Below are 20,720 nucleotides of genomic sequence, written 5' to 3'. Positions count from 1 at the left end.
AAAGAAGTACGAGATAGTAACGGAATCCAGGGAGTTGCTGAAAAGCAAGATCCCGCCCATGGGTAATGAACAAAGTTGGGAAATCCACGGTTCAGCCTCACCACTCAGTGGATCGCATCCATGGCAATCTATCCGTCTGCTTACCATCAAGATCCACATGGACACACACGCCTTGGAGTTACACATACATGCAATGGTCTTAGACACGAACACAACAGCACGCGGGACTTTTGTCCCCCAAAGTAAAGGCATAGTCGCACGCAATTGGGGCCAAAAGACCTGACATACATCGTCTTGTGTGAAGATGACGATTGAGACATCCACGCAGCCTTGTGAAATCATTTTCTTCCCGCTGTCACTGGTTTGTGACGTTAATGTTTCTGTACCTCGAAATGGCTTGCAAATAGATGCACAAAATGGAATACGAGTTGGCCTCTTCCCATTTCTCTACTTTTAGGGCCACTCCCCACCTGCCCTCGGAATAAGAATACGGCAGTGGCCACATCAGTGTCGATCAATAGAACCCATGCCATTGATGTAACTCGCAGCTGGGTTGTAGGTATCCGATACTTCCCTCGCACTCAGCAGAGCGCGCTCGATGGGGATAATGGTGGATATCATGCCTTGGATCTCGGAGTCCTTCCTACAAATCCTCACCGAGCAAACAGCGGGTGTACCCACGTCAGACGGACGGGGCGTTGACGCGAGAATTGCTTTTGGTATAATAATTAATCACTTTCGGACGGTCAGTCCCGGTATTCTAACATAATTTCTGCCGAGGCGCTGTTCAAACTTAACTGCAATATTTATTATCGCCAGGTATGCATGCTTGGAAATGGTATACGCCGGCTTGCCAGGCAGACCAACGTACAAGTCTGCCAAAGCGATATGATGGAATCTGTGTCTTTTGTTATTATTGATTGTTACGTCGTTATGTTTAGCAATCTCATCTATCTCTGATTTATGCCTGAGGCAACAGCAAGCATGCGTGTGGCTGATGCACAGGCTTCCCCAGGCCGCTCCAAGTTCTGCGCCGCAGTGTCTACCATAGACATGTTTGTGGTCTCCTCACTTTGCGACACGGTTGGCCAAGCACAGAACGTGGTTATTTATAAGCCTCACTGGGCTCCATTTCTCTTATAGAAAACTTGACAGGGAGCATGTCGGGTTCGGTCCTTTCTCATTCATCTTTTTCCGATTCAGATATAACATCGACCACTATGCGGAGAATCTGCGGACAAGTGGAAGCGATGATAAGTATACTCTCATTGGGCTGAACATGGGAGAAACATTTGGTATATTGCAGATAACTTCCATGCATCGACTGGCAAGGAACATGAGTCGCTCGGTTTATGAAACTCCTTCGAATTGTTGTTCTGCATTTCCTACTAAACACATCTTCCACCATCGACCTCGATATTGACACCCGTGATAAAAGATGCCTCATCACTCGCCAGGTAGCAAGTTGCATTTGCAACATCCGCAGGTGTTGAGCCCCTACCAAGTGGCACGACTGAGATGAACGCCTTTCGGTTTTCCTCGGTATCGGGCTTACCCAGGAAGAGATGGGTCCTGTTTGTTTTGACAGATTAGATGATCCCACTTTGGGAGTGAAGGAAAAGTAGAGAGGTTCGGGGTGACTTACATGCCCGTCGTGCCCACGACGGGCGCAACCGAGTTGAATCTGATACCATGAGGTCCATACTCGACAGCCATGGTCTAAACCACCAATTAGAACAAAGAGTCGGAGCTCAATCAGGGGCATGTATACCTTTGTAGCATTTATGACAGCTGCCTTGGATGCATTGTACCACGTCAGCCGGGGACGGGGTCTCACGCCGGCGGTGGAGGCAATCTGAATAAAGCACGCAGGCTTCTTGGTCTCGAGAAAATGCGGCAGAAGGACACTGGTGGAGAGGTAAATGGACTTGACATTGACATTCATGACAAGGTCAAAGTCGGCGTCCGTCACGTCCTCGGTGGCCTTGTTGGCGTACGTCATGCCGGCATTGTTGACAATGATGTCGAGCTGGCCAAACTGGTCGAGGCTCTGCTTGAGCAGGCGCTCCCAGTCCTCGCGCTTGGTCACGTCGGCCACGGCGAATTCGCACTTGAGCTCGTCTGCGACCTTTTGCCCAGACTCGGCCGACAGGTCGGCGACAATGACCTTGGCGCCCTCTTCGACAAACTTGGTCGCAATGCCCTTGCCAAATCCGGATGCCCCACCAGTGACGATGGCGACTTTACCTTGTAGACGAAGTGTGGGAGACATTTTTGGTTGGGTGAAATGAGTGTAGTAAGAGAACTCATTCAGAGATGCGTGGGGTATTCAAGTAAATATAGTAGCAATGACTGCGTTCCGGAAGAACATCTTTGACACCATCAACATAGCAAGAACTTACGACGTCCCCTCGAGAGTTCAAAGGCGGCCGCGGCCTCGGGTAGTACGGTGCGGGGATATATCTGGGGAAGCTGCGAGACCATCGGATCGAGTATACTTGATTTGTTCTTCCCTCTCTCTCGTACATGGCAAACCTGCGTAAGCGTCGTGGCAACCTTAACCCATAGATTACATGTCCGTCTCCAAGTGGTCTCCAAATTATGAGGGCCGGACCCCGCCAACCCGCTTTCATCCGTCTTGTGACTTGCTGCACATATCCCGTCTCTTGCAGACGATCTTCACAGTACCGGTAGTGCATCCTACTGGTAAGCGAACTACTTCCGGGCCAATCATGCTCGCTGACCTAATTTGATGCTCGCATACTAATGCCAGGGCGCTTCCGACTACATTCTGTAGTTTTGGCTATTTCTTGTATAGAAGTGAATTCTCCCAAGCACTTTAATTTGACATGACATATGATTATCTGAAGACAGCCGGGGCTATACTACAAATTTGATCAATATCTATCATCTCTTGTCAGTACATGTACAGTAGAGTAGGACGGGTGGATTACATGGATCGCTCGCTTACCAGGTTCTGGCGTGGCCAATACAAATGTCGAGCTTGCATTGCAAGGGAGATTTGACATCTAGAGATCAAGAATGCTTCCTAACACGAATTTAGCTGCCGATCGGCCTATTTGTCGCATTTGAAGCTCAATATGCTCACTGTCCATGTCGCTCCTTGGTCCTGCGGATGTATGCGGCTGCATCAATCACTGCAGCCTAATTAGTCTGGCTTCCACAGGCAAGTGAGTGAAACTGACACTGGGACTGCATCTTCCACTCCGAATCTGTCTGGATGTACTGGTCACGTGTTGCATCTCTCTTTACACCCGTACAACATGGGCAGAAGTCGGCTTCATTTCCATTCAGAGATTCTAGATCTGGCGTGGGTAGTCGCGGCAGTTCCGGTACTCTAGGAGGAATCCTTTGTCCGACTTCGAATGAAGTGGACCCGGGATAGTAAAAGTCTGGCGCCGTGGTCAAAGCTATGGTTGAGGATCTGAAATCGACCTTGTCTGACTTGTGGGAAGATTTATTGCTGGCTGCTGGAGAACCCTGTCTGTTGTCCATCGCCTCAATGTGGGCGCGCGGACTGGGTAAGGGAAGCACCGTGGGTGTGCTATATTGCACGAATGGTTTTGGTTCAGAGTCTGTGGTGCTAGTTGAAGATTGCATTGCCCATGTCACTACTTGGGTTGTAGGACTTTTACTCATGTGGCTGCGCATGTGGCTATCACTGCCTGCTGATGGCCCTGGTCTTTTAGAATGGCGAGTTCTGGCCAATTCTTGCTGAAAATAGATGGAACTGCTGATTGGAACTCTACTGGAAGTACTGAAGTGGTCCGAATACTGGGGCTTTGGCTTTCTTGGCTGACTGATGGGATCATATGCAGCACTGCGTCCCGGAGGAATGGAAGGCGAACGTGGTTGATGATCAAAATATCTCATGTCATGGAAGCCTGTCTCAGTACGATAAACTATGATATCTGTCAGATGATTAGACTTTGTGGCTTTATATAGACTACTGACTGTGGAAAGGCTCGTTGCAGCGATAGCCAGGGGCTTCAGGGGCTCTAACTATTTGGTCTTGGTAAGACATGGTGGAGTGTGATGAGCATGTGGTCAAATTTGATGAAAGTGGTATTTTATGGATGACCGTTGATGAAGAAGAAAGAAAATGTAAAAAAGGAGGGTGGTGCGAGGCAACAGTATTTATATGCCCACCAACTGACATGACAGCCTCCTCGTGACCAATCAGAGCGAGCGACTCAAGGCCCCCTGTCACTACAGCCATCTGCCACCCACACTTGATATTTTGTCCTAGACTCTGTTGATCATGTGATATCAGGTTGACTTCTTGTAGGTTCTTCTTATAGCAACAGAATTTCAAGCCAATTCCGAGTGCAAATGCATGTGATGGAAGCTGCATGCGCTGCATATATGACATATTATGATCTATCTGGAGTCACATGAAGCATAAGGCAGTATATACCACAAGTTTCTACAGATATCCAAAATCACATTTCAATCATAGTTATTTATTTAATATTAGATATATACAAACAAGTAATACTTCACTATATTGAATATCTTGACCAGGTTTGTCTATATCAAGTACGGCCATCAGGTATTTGATAGATGGTCTACTTCACGAAACCAAAACAACCTCTACTCTTTCGCTATAGAAAATCGACATAAAGATTCTTTCACTATTAACAAGTCTATCATGTTTTTTTTTCTGATCATCGTGTCTTGTTTGCAGCAAGTCCGAGTGCCAAGCCTATCGACAAGTTGATCATGCAAGCATCGCCACCCCATGTACCAAAATCCTTCCCCAATCACGTGCCTTGTACCTGTAGGGGTATTCGATCAAATCGTCGATACAAACCAATCCCACGCATATAACGAATAATACTTTCAATACATGTATCTGAAAGTAACAGCCTTGTCTCCCTTGGCAGCCAGTTCTGCCTGACTGAACTGATCCCCATTTTGCAAATGACGGGCTCGTTTCTTATTGATAGCCGCGTAGGAAAAGACCTGTATCAACGCTGCCGCGATGCCTACCGAGATGAACGCCAGTTCCAGGGCGTGCCCCAAATGGTATTGCGGCGCATCGCGTGCACGATAGAAGTTGGACGCCATGGCGCCGCCGAGGTTGCCCACGCCAATCTGGATCGCCATGCCCGCGCTCCGCTTGTAGCTGCCCGCGAGGTTGTTGCTGAGCCACGCGATATTGCCGGGAAAGGATGGGTAAATGGCACACGCCGCGACAAAGACGCCGCCGTAGATGACCTTTGGGTTGGAGGTAGAGATGCACATGGCGAATCCTAAAATCATCATGAGTAAAAACGAAACCACAAATGGGCTACGCTTTCCCACACGATCCGAAATATAGGCGAAAAGGACAGCAAGAATGGCAGCCGTGATGTACTGTTATGCGTGAGCCTGACATTTCTGGGCACGATAGTACTGTAGAGATCCAACTCACGATAGGAACAGTGAGAAGCTGGGCAGTTGTCGAAGCATAGCCAAGTGATTTGATAATTGTTGGGAGAAAGAGGCTGATACCATATAAGGGGCAGACAATCTAGAAAGTATCACATCAGCACTACAGAAGCCATGGGGATCGCGACTATTCACGTGTGACTTACCCCCCAATAAACGAAAATATTGATCCAGATCTGCCAGTCACGGAAAGCTTGCCAAACATACTTCCACTGGAACTCATCAACTTCGGCCACAGACCTCTGACCCTTTGATTCGGCCTTCTTGTCCTGTCCGTACTTGAGGCGGAACACGACGAATGCGCGCTCTTCTTCGGTCAAGAACTTGGCCGTCTCGGGAAAATCGTGAAGACAGAAAAAAGCGAGAGCCGCAACAATGACAGTGGCGATACCCTCCAAAATGAAGATCCACCGCCATCCTTCGAGGTTTCCTACGCCATCCATTTTCGAAATGCCAAACGCCAAGAGGCCACTGAAAGCGCCAGCTATTGAAGCCGCGGAAAAGAACATTGCTTGTCTGAGCTGGATCTCATGACGGCAGTACCACATGGTGAGCTATACCGTAGTCAGCAGAAGCACATGTGTATTTGCGAATATATCAAGTCGACATAGCTACTCTATCGCACAAGTCAGTACAGTCGTCAATGGGAATGTTGCCGAATGCAGTCCTACCACGTAATACTATATATAGGTCATGTCAGCTATTTTCGACGCATACACAGATAATGTTTTACGTACAGCACATCCAGGGAATAACCCGGCCTCGGCAACTCCCAGGAAGAACCTAGCAGCGAGAAGGCCCGAGTAGCTTTGTACAATACCCATGAGAGTCATTACAGTGCCCCAGACGACCATGATCAGAGGCAACCAGCGGCTGGGACGGAGCTTTTTCAGTAGCAGATTGCTGGGAACTTCAAAGGCGGCGTAGCTGAAGAAGAAGACGGTGAGACACCAGTTGTATTGATCAGAGGTCATGCCCAAGTCTTCTTGTAGTCCCTCGATTTTGGCGTTTCCAATGTTTCCACCTAACGCACAAGTGAGCAACTGGATTTTGGCGGATACACGTCTGTTGGTCTCCATCGCGGACGGCGGTACTTACGATCCAAGAATGACAAGAGGTACAACAAGGCGAGCATCGGGATCAAACGCATGTCCATCTATGCGTACCCGGTGGTGTCAGTTGCAATGATTTCTTGCGTCTCCCAAACACGAGTGGCCACTCACTTTGCGAAGAATTTTCTTCTCGTCCAAATGCGCAAAACTCTCCATCGACACCCCAGGAGCGTCGGCCATGGCGTCGATGCGACCAATCTCCTCTCGCTCGGATAGCCTTGCATGGTCATGGCCATGGCTGCGCCGGTGGCCCCCATCGCCATCTGACACGCGATCGATTTCGCTTGCTTCCGCCTTTTCAATGGAAGCCATTTTGATAAAAGATTGATATCTTTTGAAGATGATGAGTTCAGTCCAAACAAGAGACGAGACAGTCTAGAGATTCAACAAAAAAATAGTCTTAAAAATATGATTATTATTCAGAAATATCAGTCCGAAAACTAGTTCCTAGTGGTGAACACAACATGACTAGGCCAAGGCGATTTAGTTGGAAAATCAAAAAAGCTCGGCAGACAAGACCGGGTACCCAAGCATAGAGGGTATGAAAGAAAAACGCGGGGAACTTTGTGTGTGTTGAGTGCGGCGTTGCTATCTCCAGGTTGGCTCCACACGTGGTGGCCTTTTCGTTTTCTAACTAGCAAGCATCTTGCATTTCGGGAGAGAATAGCGGCGATTATTCGTCATTTGGATGGGGTCGTGATTCAGTGATCATGGTGTATAAGGAAGAAGAACTCGCTACTGAGAATGAATGAATACTGATGTGTATGAGCTGTTGACACGACGAAAGCCCGCGCAAAAGAAACGGACAAGTGAGCTGGTGTTGTAAGAACAAATTCTTAAGAATTGTGAGAAACCTCTTGGAGAGTTACATGCAGAAGCGATGAACATCTTTGCCATCTTTTGCTGACACAGTACTCAATTGTCAACTTTTGGAGGGTTAATCTCGCTCTACATTTCGCCCGCGAACGGTCCTCTCAATGCGTTCGACGGTGCTGACCGAAGAGGCAATCCGAAGCACTCATCATCACCCACCCACCCTTCACCCCTCTCCTCGCCCGCCCATCGACCCTTGGTTATAGGGAGCACCTCCGCTTCCTACTCCGCACCTTTTCCCCCAGGCTCGCCAGGTTGCCTAAGATGTGGGGGGCGGACACCGGATCTGGGGTTCCAGGCGGGGCTAACCCAACTATATACAGCAAAACTCCACCATGGGAATAAATGACGGCATGGTCTTTGCATAGCGGATGTACAACCAGCACGTCCGGTTAAGGTTTTGTAAGGGTTTGTAAGAAAACTACGAAACCTAGAGTCCGCGAATGGATGAGGACTTCTCGCCTCTTTTTTGGTTCTTTTAGTGTTAGCCGCCGAGTGTCTCCTCCATGTCTCGGCCACCCGGATCATCATGCCAGGCCCCGGAAGTAAGAATCCATGCGGGTAGGGTGAGCTGACTATGAGTATAATAGAGCATGCAAATCATTCTGACCATGATCAAATACACAAGACATTCTCACTTTGAGTAATTTCTCTTGGGCTCTTGATTAATCGCCAGTCCCCACAATGGCGTTCCACATACCCCATTACAACATATTCGGCACGGGGTTCCGGCTGCGCGCCGCCATCACCATTGCGTGCCAATGCGCCTTTGTCCTATTTGGCTACGATCAAGGCGTCTTTAGCGGCATCGTGGGTAATTCAGACTTTCTCGACCAGTTTGGACACCCGAGCCCTGGCCTCGAGGGCATCATTGTGTCCATTTATAATCTCGGCGCCTTTTCGGGCTGCATCCTGACCTTTACCATCTGTGACCGGACGGGTCGTCGGTTGGCCATGTTCATCGCAATGCTTTTTATCATTGTCGGTGCTACCTTGCAAGCCACTGCCTTTACTGTTCCGCACTTGATGATTGCTCGGTATATCACGGGTATAGGGACTGGTGAGCCATCGCCAAGGATTCACTGTCCCGTGCAGCCACTGACTGTTTACAGGTATCGAAACTTCAACAGTTCCAATGTACCAATCCGAACTATGCGAAGCAGAGAAGCGTGGCCGACTAGTCTCATCAGAGCCCTTATTCGTGGGCGTTGGAATCGAGATTGCCTACTGGTTCGACTATGGCATGTCATTTGTCCCAGGCTCAGTGGCATGGCGTCTGCCCATTGCTTGCCAGATGCTTTTCGCATTTGTAGGACGCTCACTCAATATCAGATTCAGTCGTGCTAATGAAGAGAACTAGCTTGTCATATTCTTGGTCCTTGGCCTTCCCGAGAGTCCCAGATGGTTGTACAAACACAAGCTCAATCAACAAGCACTGCGAGTTCTCTGTGAAGTCTACGGCCGGGAGCCCGATCACCCCAAGATTATTAAGGAACAAAAAGAAATATTAGACGCCATCAAGGCCGAGGACGAGCGCGGTCAATACAAATGGTCTCAACTACTGAAACGAGATGAGGTCCAGACAGGTCGACGTGTCCTCTTGGCCTACGGACAACAATTTATGAATCAAATGGGTGGAATCAACCTCATTGTGTAGGTGTATTTATATCTTGTGTTTTAGTCCCACACCCGTACTTTTACACTGAGTGGTTTGGATGGTTCTGGATGGTTGCGCTGGAGGGCGTCACGTGACCCACCCTATACCTGAGCTAGACCTCGATATACCATTCGACTCCCCATCAATCTTTGACCAATTCCAAACTAACTTTTTATTACAGATATTACATTACTTCAGTGTTACAGACAAATGTCGGACTGGAGCGCAACCTGGCCTTGATCCTTGCTGGCGTCATTAATGCCATGTTCTTTTTCGGATCGCTGTTCCCGACCTTTTTCCTCGACAAGTACGGCCGGCGCAAGCCCATGATGTGGGGGTCCTTTGGCCTGGGCATCTCCATGATGCTTGTGGCAATTCTACTCAGTTTCCAATCGAGAGGCGGAGAAATTGCCCATGCGACTGCATCTGCCAGTATCACATTCTTCTTTACTGTATGTTGACCTGGCGGCGAGATTTTCTTCACATGATAGCTGACGCCTACACAGTATATGCTCATATTTGGAGCGACAGCCAACTGTATCCCATGGTAGGTTATTCCAGGCTGGTAGTGCCATATATGGAAGCAAAAAGACTGATATATTGATCCAGGGTGTATGTGCCCGAAATCCTGCCACTTCACGCCAGAGCCAAAGGCACAGCCATCGGAATATCCTCAAATTGGCTCTTCAATTTCTTGGTAGTGATGGTGACGCCTTCGCTTATCACGAACTTGGCATGGAGAGGTTATCTGATCTTCATGGCCCTCAATTTCGCCTTTATCCCTTTGATATACTTTTGCTATCCGGAAACGTCAAACCTAAGCCTAGAAGAGATTGATTGGCTGTTCCTCGAGCCGCACGCCGTCAGGAGAAGCATAAAAGTGTCCAAACACGGATGGGGAGAACGAGATGGGTGGGAGAGAAGGAGGAGTTATCAGGCTGACATGGTGGCGACCGAATCCAAGCCCGATACATCGCAAATGGAGAATAGCAATTCGGAAAAGGTTGAGAATGGTTCTTGATGGACTGGATGACTGGCTTGGGAGTGAAATAGTACAACCAAGAAAGCTTGAATATATAGCAGCTTGAGGCTATTCATACAAAATCAACGAAATCTCAAAATGACGACTGTTTGATATTTTTGACACTGAACAAGCAGTCTTAAGGTCTCTCGTGACAACCATACTCGAACAAAGTGCATGCTTGATTGCATCCATATTCAATATCACCATGCAAGGGGAACACCCTACCCGAAGTCGACTTCCGACGCTGCCCATCCATCACCATCACGTTCGACTTCAGCTAACAGCATAATCGTTGGCAGACTGACTTTTTGTATATGCGGAAGCTGCCTCTCGAATCATCCCTTGGACTGTGAATATAGACTGACTAGCGGCTGGAGCCAAGCGAGCGCTCATTACAGGACCGAGCTAGCAATCCTGTCACGACTAGTCCAAACGGTCGTCGTTAGTTTCACATCGTGCGCAAACAGCCTACACTATTGTTTGCGACAGCCCGTCTAAATAACAGTAAGGGAGGGTCAAACTCCGAGGATAGCTCAGAAACTCACGGAGCATCCGTGGTACAACGTGCCCGGTCGGTGGGTAGCAAACATCGTGACGGATGTTCGAGAAGATGGGTGTAACTCCCCTTCTCCCTCAGGCATATATATATTTGCAGTGGATGCCTCTCAAAGTGAGAGTAATGGTTGACTTTCATCATCATCTCACTTCTACCCATTCCACAGTGCAAGTCATCGAACTACATTCAAAAGTCTTAGAGGAGAGTTCAAGAGTACTTACGACACTCCAAATCCACTGTTCCAGAGAACCAATCAGTCATCATCACAATGTTCTTCCTTCGCCAAACCATAGTCCTCCTTGCAGGAGCAGTAATCATCGTCACCGCACTACCATCTCCCTCGCCACAGGGAGGCTTCATTGGCGTGACCAAATGCGCCGGCCACGTCGGCGCCTATGCCTGCTACAATGCCAACACCATAGTCCTCTGCACCAGCGACGATCAGGGCACGCCCGTATCGTACTGTGGAACTGGGCAGACGTGTACCACTGTCGAGGGTCTACCATATTGTATCTGAGACGAGGTAGCGCCTTTCTCTTTACGTAGAGAAAGTATTAAAGAATGGTAAGAGAGGTGATTGCGAAACTAGGATGACGGCATGAGACTGATTCTTCTAGGTCATGAAAGTCCTTGGTGATTGATGAACACGATTCCAGTATTCATCGAGTCAAGCGGCCAACATTTCTTTCCTCCTTGGATTCAGCGGAACCAGTCCCTCGGGGCAGAAGAACAAAGAGGGCCAAAAACTTGTGTGCTCTGGCGTTCGTTATGCTTGAACCCTAGACACCACGACATATCCATCGGGAGAGAGGGAAAATATGTTTGCACGGGGTAGCCACGACACCCAAGAGCTAATACCGACGGGCCATTGGGCTGTTACCTCTTGTTTGAAGCTATACGGACTTTCAACAATCTTCAATGGTGCAATCCGTGCGCGGTACCATTGATTCTCCATTCCTTCATCACTTTTGGAGGCGACATTCGGATTTCAGCTCAATGATGGTATGGGGGCAATGTTTTGGAAGATGGAAGCTCAAAGCTTGGGGATTCATGGCAAAAAGCACGGCATGATGGTGGGAGAAATGGCGCATCTGACGCTCCCTTTTCAATCAGTATTTCATCTCTGTTTGCAGCCAGATCTTGTCATGAACTATTTGTTTGCTATGAGCGACTTTTCTATTCATCTAAGCGCAAAATATACGCATATTGCCATTGCGCCGCTCAAATGCTTTCCTCAGCATGGCTTTGTTAATGTACATGATCCATACATGATGAAGCAGTGGCGGTTCGACTTTGGTCATTAAATACATTACTTTACAGTCCTTCTCTTGGAAAAGAGTAGCAATATCTACTCAAATATGGCATGTACCGGCGGATTTGGTCGTTCATATTCGTTGCCGAGCAATGACTCGGCAATCGATGCGCATCGACTCGCAAAAGGAAGGTGCCCTTACTCTGGGTACAGAGATTTCCATCGCTCCTCAATCTGTTGCCTCTCGTCGTCGGTGGCGAGATTATACTCCTCAATGCCTTGTCGTATCCTTATGAGCAAGACCTCGGCCTTGAGCTCCGTAAGCCGGTGCTTGGCCAGCTTTTTCTCAATGCCCTTGAGAGAATATCCTGGGAGACTAAAGATAGCTAGAGAAGAATAATTTGTTAGCATTTGCGATATGACTTGAAGAGTTGTCAATCTCCGTACCTGCGCCCAGCCCCGAATAAAACCCTACGAGCGACAAGCCCACTCCCTTGCCAAAGCCTTTAAGGCCCTCGGCCTTGGCGCCACGGTAGGGACGGAGGACAAGACCGCTGAAGGCATCGTAAAAGCAAAGGACGGATTCTTTGCCGGCAGTCTTGAATCCGCTCTTGAGCCCTTTAATCTCACCGCGCCTGCGCACATTCAACTCTCCGGTGAGATAGGACGGGGAATTGCGAAAGCCATTCGCAACATTATAAAAGAGCGCAACGGGCGCTTTCAACCCCGCACGCGTGAGATCAGCGGCGTACCGACCACATGCCTCGGCCGCAAGGTGAGAGCGCGATTTCTCACCCTTTGACCACATGCGCTCTACCCAGGTAGGCTCGGACCGCAGGCCAGAGGTTGCGTCACCTGGGCATGGGCCTTTGAACAGAGCTTGCGTATCTTCTGGCGGCTTGCGAGCCATGATCTTGGCCATTTTCTCGAGTTGCTTGGGGGTAAAGTGGGCAAACGGTAATAGATCGCCAGAAGAATCGTCAGTGCTCGCAGACACGCCACCAGGCATGTCCAACGAGACTCGGAAGTGACTTGATGGTCTCCGGCGTGGTATTTGACTTGGTTCTGTTCTGATGCGGTTTGCGAAATCGTGAGATGCCACAGCAATGTCGAGGAATAACCCGCTCATAGCCGCAACGACTCCTATCGACACGCTCTCTGCTCCCTCGTCAACGTACCAGTGCTTGTGGCGCAATAATTCTAGTTGGCTCAGTTTGATGATCCCTTTGTTGGTAAGAAAATACGCTGCGAGAAGACTGAGATGTGCACCCGTGTTCTTGTGTTTGTACACGGCCAGACGATCTGGACATATATCGCAGCGCAAATCAGAAGAGTCCAGCCTATTCAGGACATCTTTGACGGCATTACACGCTCCATCCTCTTCGGCAATCTGCTGTGCCACTTTCTGGGCGGCGATTTGAACCTCTGGCTTCAATGCAAACGTGATGCTGTTTGCCAATGTTTCTGCAGTCATCTTTTTATAGGGGACCGGTTCCGGGCCAGCACCAGCTCTTGCGATCATTTGTCCCCAGAATGGCTGGTCCCCAAAAAAGGGAACAACCACGGTAGGACTGCCCGCGGCGAGTCCAGCAGCTGTTGTCCCCGCTCCTCCATGGTGGACGACGGTTGAAACGTGTCGGAAAAGCCAGTCATGCGGACAGTCTCCTATCATGTATATGTTATCAGGCACATCTTCTGACCCGATTCCTCCCCAGCCCTTGGATACTATGGCTCGGACGCCAGCGATTGCAGTGGCTTCAAATATCAGTTTGGTCAAGGCCTGCGCATCGTTGACCACGATAGATCCAAAACCAACGTAAATCGGTGTAGGCCCAGCGTTGAGAAACTCTACCAAATCTGGTGGTGGCGTGTAGGAATTGGCCTGGGACAAGAATGAAAAGCCGGCAATCTGAATATGCGGACCCCAGTCAGCTGGTTTTGGTATTAGTGATTCCGACCAGAGGTATGTAAAAGGTAGGCGCAATCGCGATAGTAGCTGATGACCCCATAAAGGGCTTATTGGGTCAAGTTTCAAGGTCCGAGTACGAAACTTGTTGATGACATCGCCAAGACTGGATTATCAAGTCAGCAATTAATCCAAGCAGAATACGGATCCTAGACGTTTGATTTACCCTTGCCACGTGAGGAGCTCCATCATGATAAAGGAGAGATAGTTGGCGGTACTAGTTTCGGCTTGACCATATTGCATAGCAGCAAGAGGATGATGAAAACTATGCGTGGGGGACCAAGGCATTGTGAATACCATGTGAAGGGGAATACCGAGCTTCTCGGCGCAGTGAATATGAGCCATGGAAGGCGGGTTCGCAATAATGGCATCGGCAATGAACAAGTCGGCTGCCGAGTGGACATCGGACGCCACGATCCTCTCTCCCATGCCGTCGCCCGCCTCGATGCAGCTCCGCCAGGCGCCCTCGAGAATCGCCCCCATTTCCTTTCTCCTCTTCCGGATATCACCTGCTTTGAGACTCTCCCGACTCGGGAACAGACCGGGGTTCTTGACCATGTAGGCCATGAGCGCCTCAGGATCACCACCGATGCTAAAGAACTCCAATCCCTGGTTCGTCACAAAATCCTTGAATACTGGATGCGTACATATTCGCACCCGGTGATTGTATGGAGGCTGGCTTAGCAATTTGGCAATGGGAATAAATGGCTGGACATCGCCGCGGGACCCCACAATGTGAATAGCAATATTGAGCCTGGGGCCGGCGGCGGCGGCGCGGCCGGCAGAGGGGGCATCCTGCTTGTCGTCGAGATACACGGCGCTGCTGCCCCTGCGCGGCACAAAGACCTTTCTCTCAGGCTGCTGGGAAGCGGTATTGTCGTGGATGCGCTTAAAGAAGGCTGCAATCTCGGACGCGTCTCTATGGAAACGCACCGTCGTTGAGCCGTCGTTATTGACGTGACTGGTTGTCTTGTTGAGCCCTTCACCAATGCTGAGGTTTCCCGGTGCGTCGGACTTGACCTTTCGGAAATGCATTCTCGCATATGGGAGTGGACAAGACGAATATACCTAGGTGAAGGAGGGACCCGGGTCTCGGTCAGTCGCTCTCCGTATCTACATATAAGATCCCATGTGGCTGGATTGTCATAACGGCTCGGGCCTTGCGGTAAGTCATTCAAAACTTTTTTTTTCTTATCCAAATAAGAAACCCGACAGCCCTGGGAGTCGGGTTTCAAAAGAACGCTCTTGTCACTAGGAATACTTTAGCGTCGGCGGCTCGCTAGCTAGCGTTCAGCGCCCGTGGATGGGCATTGTTGGGCCCGACCCCGTCATCCTTCAGGGCTGTTCCACCGCCATGTGAAGTCTGGTCTTTGTTTAGAAAACATGTTATATTAGTTTGGAGCCTTACACAGTACTAAAATACTATTATCATGCGACATGCATCTTTGTTTTTGTTTTTTTTTTATTTTGTTTGATTTGAAGGTTCTGTGTTCAAACACTAAAGCCATGATATACACGAACCAACCTCATTAAGCCATCATGACGCAAAACCCGGGTTGCTCGGCGGGCCGATCTGCTCTCAGAATACCGAGGTTTGAGTATGATCCAGTTTTTTGAAGGAATCTGTGATCAGCTTCACGTGTCTACTATATTTGTAATGTGCACGTACAATATTGATTATAGACGACCACGTTATTGTTATCAGATGGCGAAATTTGTATAGGTCATGACGTCGGTCTGGGATTTTGGACGTCCCCGACGGACTTTTAGTTGATGGCACAGGAAAAAGCTCCACAACTTGCCGATTCCACAACAGCAGTGAGCACCACAAGCTGAACCGGGGAAGCCGAGGGTCCGGACTTCAGTCATCCCAAGCGTCTTTTTGTACTCCCACGACCATTCAGGGTCTTGGTAATCAGCCATCTGCTCTCACCTGCCGAAGTAAGAGAGGAATAATGTCACGCGTCGCTTTTGGTCGGTTGCCTATTTCTCAATTCACCCACATTCGCCCGCCAGCCACGATCAGGCTGCTATCCTGGTCCCACCATCACCGTGCCGCCATGTCGTCGTCCAGCATTGCCCGGACAAGGTCGCTCGACCACCTGGTCCTGACAGTCAAGGACCTCGACGCCACGGTGAAGTTCTACGAGTCGGTGCTGGGCATGCGACACACGGCTTTCACGTCGGGCGGCCAGGAGCGGCACGCGCTGACCTTTGGCGGGCAAAAGATTAATCTGCACGTCAGCGGCCGCGAGTTTGAGCCCAAGGCCCAGAATGTGCAGCCCGGGTCTGGCGATCTGTGTTTTTTGGTCGAGGACAGTGTTGACGAGGTTGCGCAGAGGCTGCACGAGAGCGGCATCGAGGTCTTGGAGGGTGGCGGCGTTGTGAACCGTACTGGCGCAAAGTCCAAGCTTAGGAGTGTGTATATTCGAGATCCCGATGGCAATTTAGTCGAGTGAGTATACCTTTAATAGTCGGGGATCAGTAAAAGAGCTAAAATTTTACAGACTTTCCAACGAGACATCTTGAGCATCATATTAATCGAGAGACCCAAAAGAAAAATATGAATAACAAGTGAATCTCACGTGTTGAATTATTCACAATTTGACTTTGTGGTCCAAGCAGCACGTCATGTTTTGGCCCTGTTCCCAATGATTGAGAGAATCCTCATTACATCATTATGTTCTACATATCCGAACCAGCCTCATGTGGAACTTTCACGTTGGCGTTGCGTACTCTGCACAGATATGGACCCAGCTATGCGGCCAGTCCACTTACAAGTCGTGCTCGATGTCACTCATGGGAACCCAGATTCCGTCATCGAGGATACCTCTCCCTATAGCATCCCTCATCCCCATAACATTCTTTTTGGCGGCGCGTGTCACAACACACCCCGTTGTGTCCAACACCAGAAATGAATAAATATCAAGGTATTTCCACTATCCGTCATGGGATTGAGCTTCCTCTTGATTGTATAAACTCAGCGATAACTAGCAACCTGACTATGCGGAGAGTTGGGTAAAGCAGATTCGCTTGGCGGCGGTGCATACAATTCAGAAGCAACTCTCATCTCGGGTTGGTCCTGCTTTTGCTGCTGTTGTTGATACGCTGTCTGCTGGTCATGCAACATCTCACTTGGCTGATAGGGAGAAGGGTATCCAGAAGAATACCCGGACTGATACCCAGATGGGTACCCAGAGTGATAAACCGGTGGTTCAGTGGGTCTGGCTGTCATGAGCTGCTGCTGCGCCTCAGTGTTCCGCCGGTTGTTTCTCCTAATGTAAAAGAACAAGACGGCAGCACACACAATTGCGGCCAGTCCAGAAATCCCCACACCCAGGCCGATACCGACTTGAGCGCCAGTGGATAGGCCGCCAGAATTCTGGTTCTGATTGTTGTTCCCATTGGCATTATTGCTGCTGCTAGTGGTGCTGCTCGAGTCTGATGTCGCCGTCGTAGTAGGTGTGAGAATGGCAGTTTGCGCGGGATGGCTTCCCGAGGCTGTGGCAGCGGCGACAGTGCCAGTCGCTGTTGTGACCACGGTATCCGCCTCTGTAATGTTGAAATATGCGCTGGAAGTCATGTAGTCATCGTCTGTAACATTCAGGTCATCGTTGTAAAGATAGATGTAGAAGATTGGCGATGCCGCTAGGTCTATATCGTATAGTTGTACTGTCCAATTGAAAGTTTTGGCCAGAACTTCGCCACTTGTTTCTGTGCTTTGCGTTAATGGACGTGTCGATGGCCGGGCTCGAGTCGCTACTTACGCTCAACTATAGTCGTGTACCCAAAAATGTCTTGGTCGCTGTTTGGAAGGTACTGAACAAGATACATTGACCATTCGGACCATGGCGTATCAAAGTCGATTACCTGACTACTCCCGAGCTTGAATACTTCCGCGTCGCCATATATCGAGTCAGTCCGATAAGTTGAGTGATAGGTAGGCTTGTAAAAGGTCGCATAGGACTCGGCCCATACTGCAATAAAGCCCCAGGCCGCCGCCAATATTATCGAAGTGTTGCACCGCATAGTTGAAACAGGGCATTCAAGCTTCAAGTTGGCTGAAAACGAGTGACTGAGGGAAAAAACAGAAATAAGAGGAGAAATCAATGCTACTCAGGCGATGTTCTTCTTTAGAAACCCCCGACGCATAGGGCACAGCAGGAGGTGATTCCTACGGCTTCATGGTGGTAGTAGCCTTGTCGCCAAGCTTCAGGCTAGCCCCCATCGACCAGCTGTAAGCATAGAAACAGCAGAGAACGACCTGGGTCACCATCCTAGCGCCTGTGTTCATGATGTGATCTCAAGATGGCATTGAAACTCGGACTGCGATGGTGTCGTTGAGTATTTCCCCCAAGCCGACAATGGGAATCGAAGCAAAGGTCCCATGGATGAAGCAGCGAAAGGCTCCACGGTAGCTTGCCTTGCTCGCAGGAATAGCTGTAAAAGAGATTCAATGACAGCTCATCCACATCCATAACCAGAGGTCATCGTAGATTTTTGAGGCTCAAAATAGGCATTGTGTTTTGAGATTGACTAATGCACATTTTAATGAGGTGGGATTCTATCCAATTTCCAGACGGCTGCAGCGTTGTATGGCCATGGTCTTGGCATCATCTTCGGCGATTTGTGGTTGGTCTGCGCCAAAGGATGGGAACAAGCATTTGGTTCTTCAACCAGGGGCACCCTCGATTACAGATTTGTGTTGTTCAAGGTTAAACTGTGTCGCGCTTGCATATTCTGCGCCTGTCTCTGCAGGCTGTACCAAAAATGACTGCAGGCTTTCATGCATTGGGGGATCTCCAAGTCTGAAAGGAAAAGCATAGTCAGCACGAGTGTGGTTGAGATTAGTTGAGTTCAAGGAGGAGGCACAGCAATTCAACGATCAAACTCATTCATCCATTTTCTTTTTAGATTCTGCCTATACATCTTTGATATTTGAGCTACCGACTCGTCATGATGTCTTTGATTGTAACACTCTGTTTGATCGTAAGTCGTTAGGTAGTAGGAATTTTGTAGGACCATCCCACGGCTTCTGCTTCCTTCTTCTTCCCCTCCCTCTCCTTCAGAGCGCTCTAGAATGATAATTTTCAAAAGTATTTTCATTGGTTAGCGACTCGGCTCGTACTTGCGCATAAGTCTTCAAATCTCGTGTACGTGTGACAGATCAGCCCTTGTTGCATAGCTCAGTGCGATGGAGCACGGCGATTGCGATTTAGTCCGTCCAGCCTTGCATCAGGTAAGACATGAAAAAAATGCGGCGTCTCCAAGTCGAGGACACTTCCGTCCTGCGCACATTAAAGCCGTGCCTTGCCAAAATTGCAGAAGCAGAAGCGGGATCGGGTTTGAGCCGTGTCGAATGCATGAACCACCACCACTCATGTATGCAGGTTCACACCCAACATCTGCAAAATTCATTGGAGCTCGCAATGCAATGACAATGACATTCTGTTCAGAAACTTTGAGAGACACGTTCTCGGATTGCGCAAGCTTTCTGCAGGGTAAAAAGGAAGCAATTAAAGTTGGAAGACTTTCCAAATGATCCGAGGATGGGCAGGGCAAAGGACATGGCTTGAAGCCGGATTCCGACATTCAGATCGCATCACAAAATAATGGGCAGGTCGGTCAAGGGAGTGCAGCCCAACACGCAAGCAAGGAGCCGATCACACGTCTTCTGGTTTATCCATTGCATTCCAGCGTTGAGAGGAAAGAAGAAACAAAGAGATCAAACTTGACTCGGCTTAGTCAACTGATCTCATGAATAGTATGATTTGATAGTCCAGTGAGCAGTGTGCAATAGTAGCATCGTATAGTGCAGAAGTATCGCGAAGTGGAGATTGGGCGAGTCGGACAAGGGTGAATCTCAATGTTGCTGAATACGATCCAATATTTCGCCCATCATCGTATCCAAGTTTCTAAATTTATCAGTCGCAAAGCGGCAAATCGCCATCCGATTTTCGCCCTTTACTGTAATAGGCCCGACGTTACCTGTCCCGGCCAGTCTCAATCGGCACAAGCTCAGCTGACAGCCCAAGGCGAAAAGCAACTAGAGCTGGATGCACATCATAGTTTTGGACAGAAACCGGGCGAGGAGACACGAAGAAAAACAGAGGGTGGGAGAAAGCATGGCAAGTAGCAACGTTACTGGTATCCACACGCATTGGGCAGTGCAGTGAGAGTATATGTGTGTGTGTGTATGCTGTGCTACCTTCCTTGGTTTTGAGTAATCTGTACACCCATTTTCTTATACCCGTACAGCTATTCCGTAGCTTCAGTGCCTAACTACCCTGGCCAAAGCATTCAATGGTTCCATCGGCTCGGGCGGCATTGGCACTTGCACAGCGTTCGACCATGCCAAGCAGCACAGCGCAGGTCCGCAAACGACCGAACAGCGAACGGACGATGCACCATTGGCAGCGTTCCTGGGGTCCACACGGTCCTATTCACCCAAGGGCCAAAAATAAGCGTCAATATTAAGCTTATTGTTTTAGCAAGTCATTGGGCAAGTGCATCGGGTGTTTCTCCCGTTTGTCTTACCTAAGGATGATGTTGGTTTTCTTCTTCTTCTTTTCCTGCTCAATCAAGCCGGCCAAGCCAGTAGGTAGTAGTCAGTTTATCGGCTCGGACAAGCAAGTGCTGGGGAGGCAAATCGACGTAAACTCGGTTTCAGCCATTGTATATCGATTCCCAAGATAGCAATAACTCGAAAGAAGAGGTTCCCCAAGTCCAAATAGAAAGACAAGATGAGCAAGCGATGGGAAGCTTCACTGCCAAGTTTTGCAGTAGAAAGTAAACAATTTTTCTATGGGGAACCTGCACTACTGCA

General features: G+C 49.1%; 7 protein-coding genes across 7 annotated transcripts; 3 read left to right on the top strand and 4 right to left on the bottom strand.

Moving 5' to 3' along the window:
- Window positions 1-1,388: 1,388 nt before the first annotated feature.
- PFICI_13629 (uncharacterized protein) lies at window positions 1,389-2,272 on the bottom strand (the record flags this gene model as incomplete). Its single annotated transcript, XM_007842210.1, has 3 exons — window positions 1,389-1,572; window positions 1,646-1,719; window positions 1,772-2,272. 3 exons carry the CDS (start codon window positions 2,270-2,272, stop codon window positions 1,389-1,391), a joined length of 759 nt encoding a protein of 252 aa, XP_007840401.1.
- Window positions 2,273-4,863: 2,591 nt separating this feature from the next.
- PFICI_13628 (uncharacterized protein) lies at window positions 4,864-6,878 on the bottom strand (the record flags this gene model as incomplete). The annotated part of the gene is made up of 7 exons (XM_007842209.1): window positions 4,864-5,379; window positions 5,438-5,536; window positions 5,601-6,008; window positions 6,129-6,134; window positions 6,192-6,478; window positions 6,553-6,610; window positions 6,678-6,878. 7 exons carry the CDS (start codon window positions 6,876-6,878, stop codon window positions 4,864-4,866), a joined length of 1,575 nt encoding a protein of 524 aa, XP_007840400.1.
- Window positions 6,879-8,123: 1,245 nt separating this feature from the next.
- PFICI_13627 (uncharacterized protein) lies at window positions 8,124-10,117 on the top strand (the record flags this gene model as incomplete). Its single annotated transcript, XM_007842208.1, has 6 exons — window positions 8,124-8,499; window positions 8,552-8,748; window positions 8,800-9,092; window positions 9,278-9,548; window positions 9,603-9,643; window positions 9,706-10,117. The coding sequence occupies 6 exons, from the start codon at window positions 8,124-8,126 to the stop codon at window positions 10,115-10,117; spliced, it is 1,590 nt and encodes a 529-aa protein (XP_007840399.1).
- An 827-nt stretch (window positions 10,118-10,944) lies between these two features.
- PFICI_13626 (uncharacterized protein) lies at window positions 10,945-11,193 on the top strand (the record flags this gene model as incomplete). Its single annotated transcript, XM_007842207.1, has 1 exon — window positions 10,945-11,193. The coding sequence occupies one exon, from the start codon at window positions 10,945-10,947 to the stop codon at window positions 11,191-11,193; it is 249 nt and encodes an 82-aa protein (XP_007840398.1).
- A 933-nt stretch (window positions 11,194-12,126) lies between these two features.
- Window positions 12,127-14,929, bottom strand: PFICI_13625 (uncharacterized protein; the record flags this gene model as incomplete). The annotated part of the gene is made up of 3 exons (XM_007842206.1): window positions 12,127-12,314; window positions 12,376-14,000; window positions 14,061-14,929. 3 exons carry the CDS (start codon window positions 14,927-14,929, stop codon window positions 12,127-12,129), a joined length of 2,682 nt encoding a protein of 893 aa, XP_007840397.1.
- A 1,025-nt stretch (window positions 14,930-15,954) lies between these two features.
- Window positions 15,955-16,423, top strand: PFICI_13624 (uncharacterized protein; the record flags this gene model as incomplete). The annotated part of the gene is made up of 2 exons (XM_007842205.1): window positions 15,955-16,349; window positions 16,402-16,423. 2 exons carry the CDS (start codon window positions 15,955-15,957, stop codon window positions 16,421-16,423), a joined length of 417 nt encoding a protein of 138 aa, XP_007840396.1.
- A 451-nt stretch (window positions 16,424-16,874) lies between these two features.
- Window positions 16,875-17,923, bottom strand: PFICI_13623 (uncharacterized protein; the record flags this gene model as incomplete). The annotated part of the gene is made up of 2 exons (XM_007842204.1): window positions 16,875-17,608; window positions 17,662-17,923. The coding sequence occupies 2 exons, from the start codon at window positions 17,921-17,923 to the stop codon at window positions 16,875-16,877; spliced, it is 996 nt and encodes a 331-aa protein (XP_007840395.1).
- Between the last annotated feature and the right edge of the window lie 2,797 nt (window positions 17,924-20,720).

The sequence above is a fragment of the Pestalotiopsis fici genome, assembly GCF_000516985.1.
Source record: "Pestalotiopsis fici W106-1 unplaced genomic scaffold PFICI_Scf_11, whole genome shotgun sequence".
Taxonomy (NCBI): Eukaryota; Fungi; Ascomycota; class Sordariomycetes; order Amphisphaeriales; family Sporocadaceae; genus Pestalotiopsis; species Pestalotiopsis fici.
This window is presented reverse-complemented; position numbering and strand designations above follow the sequence as displayed.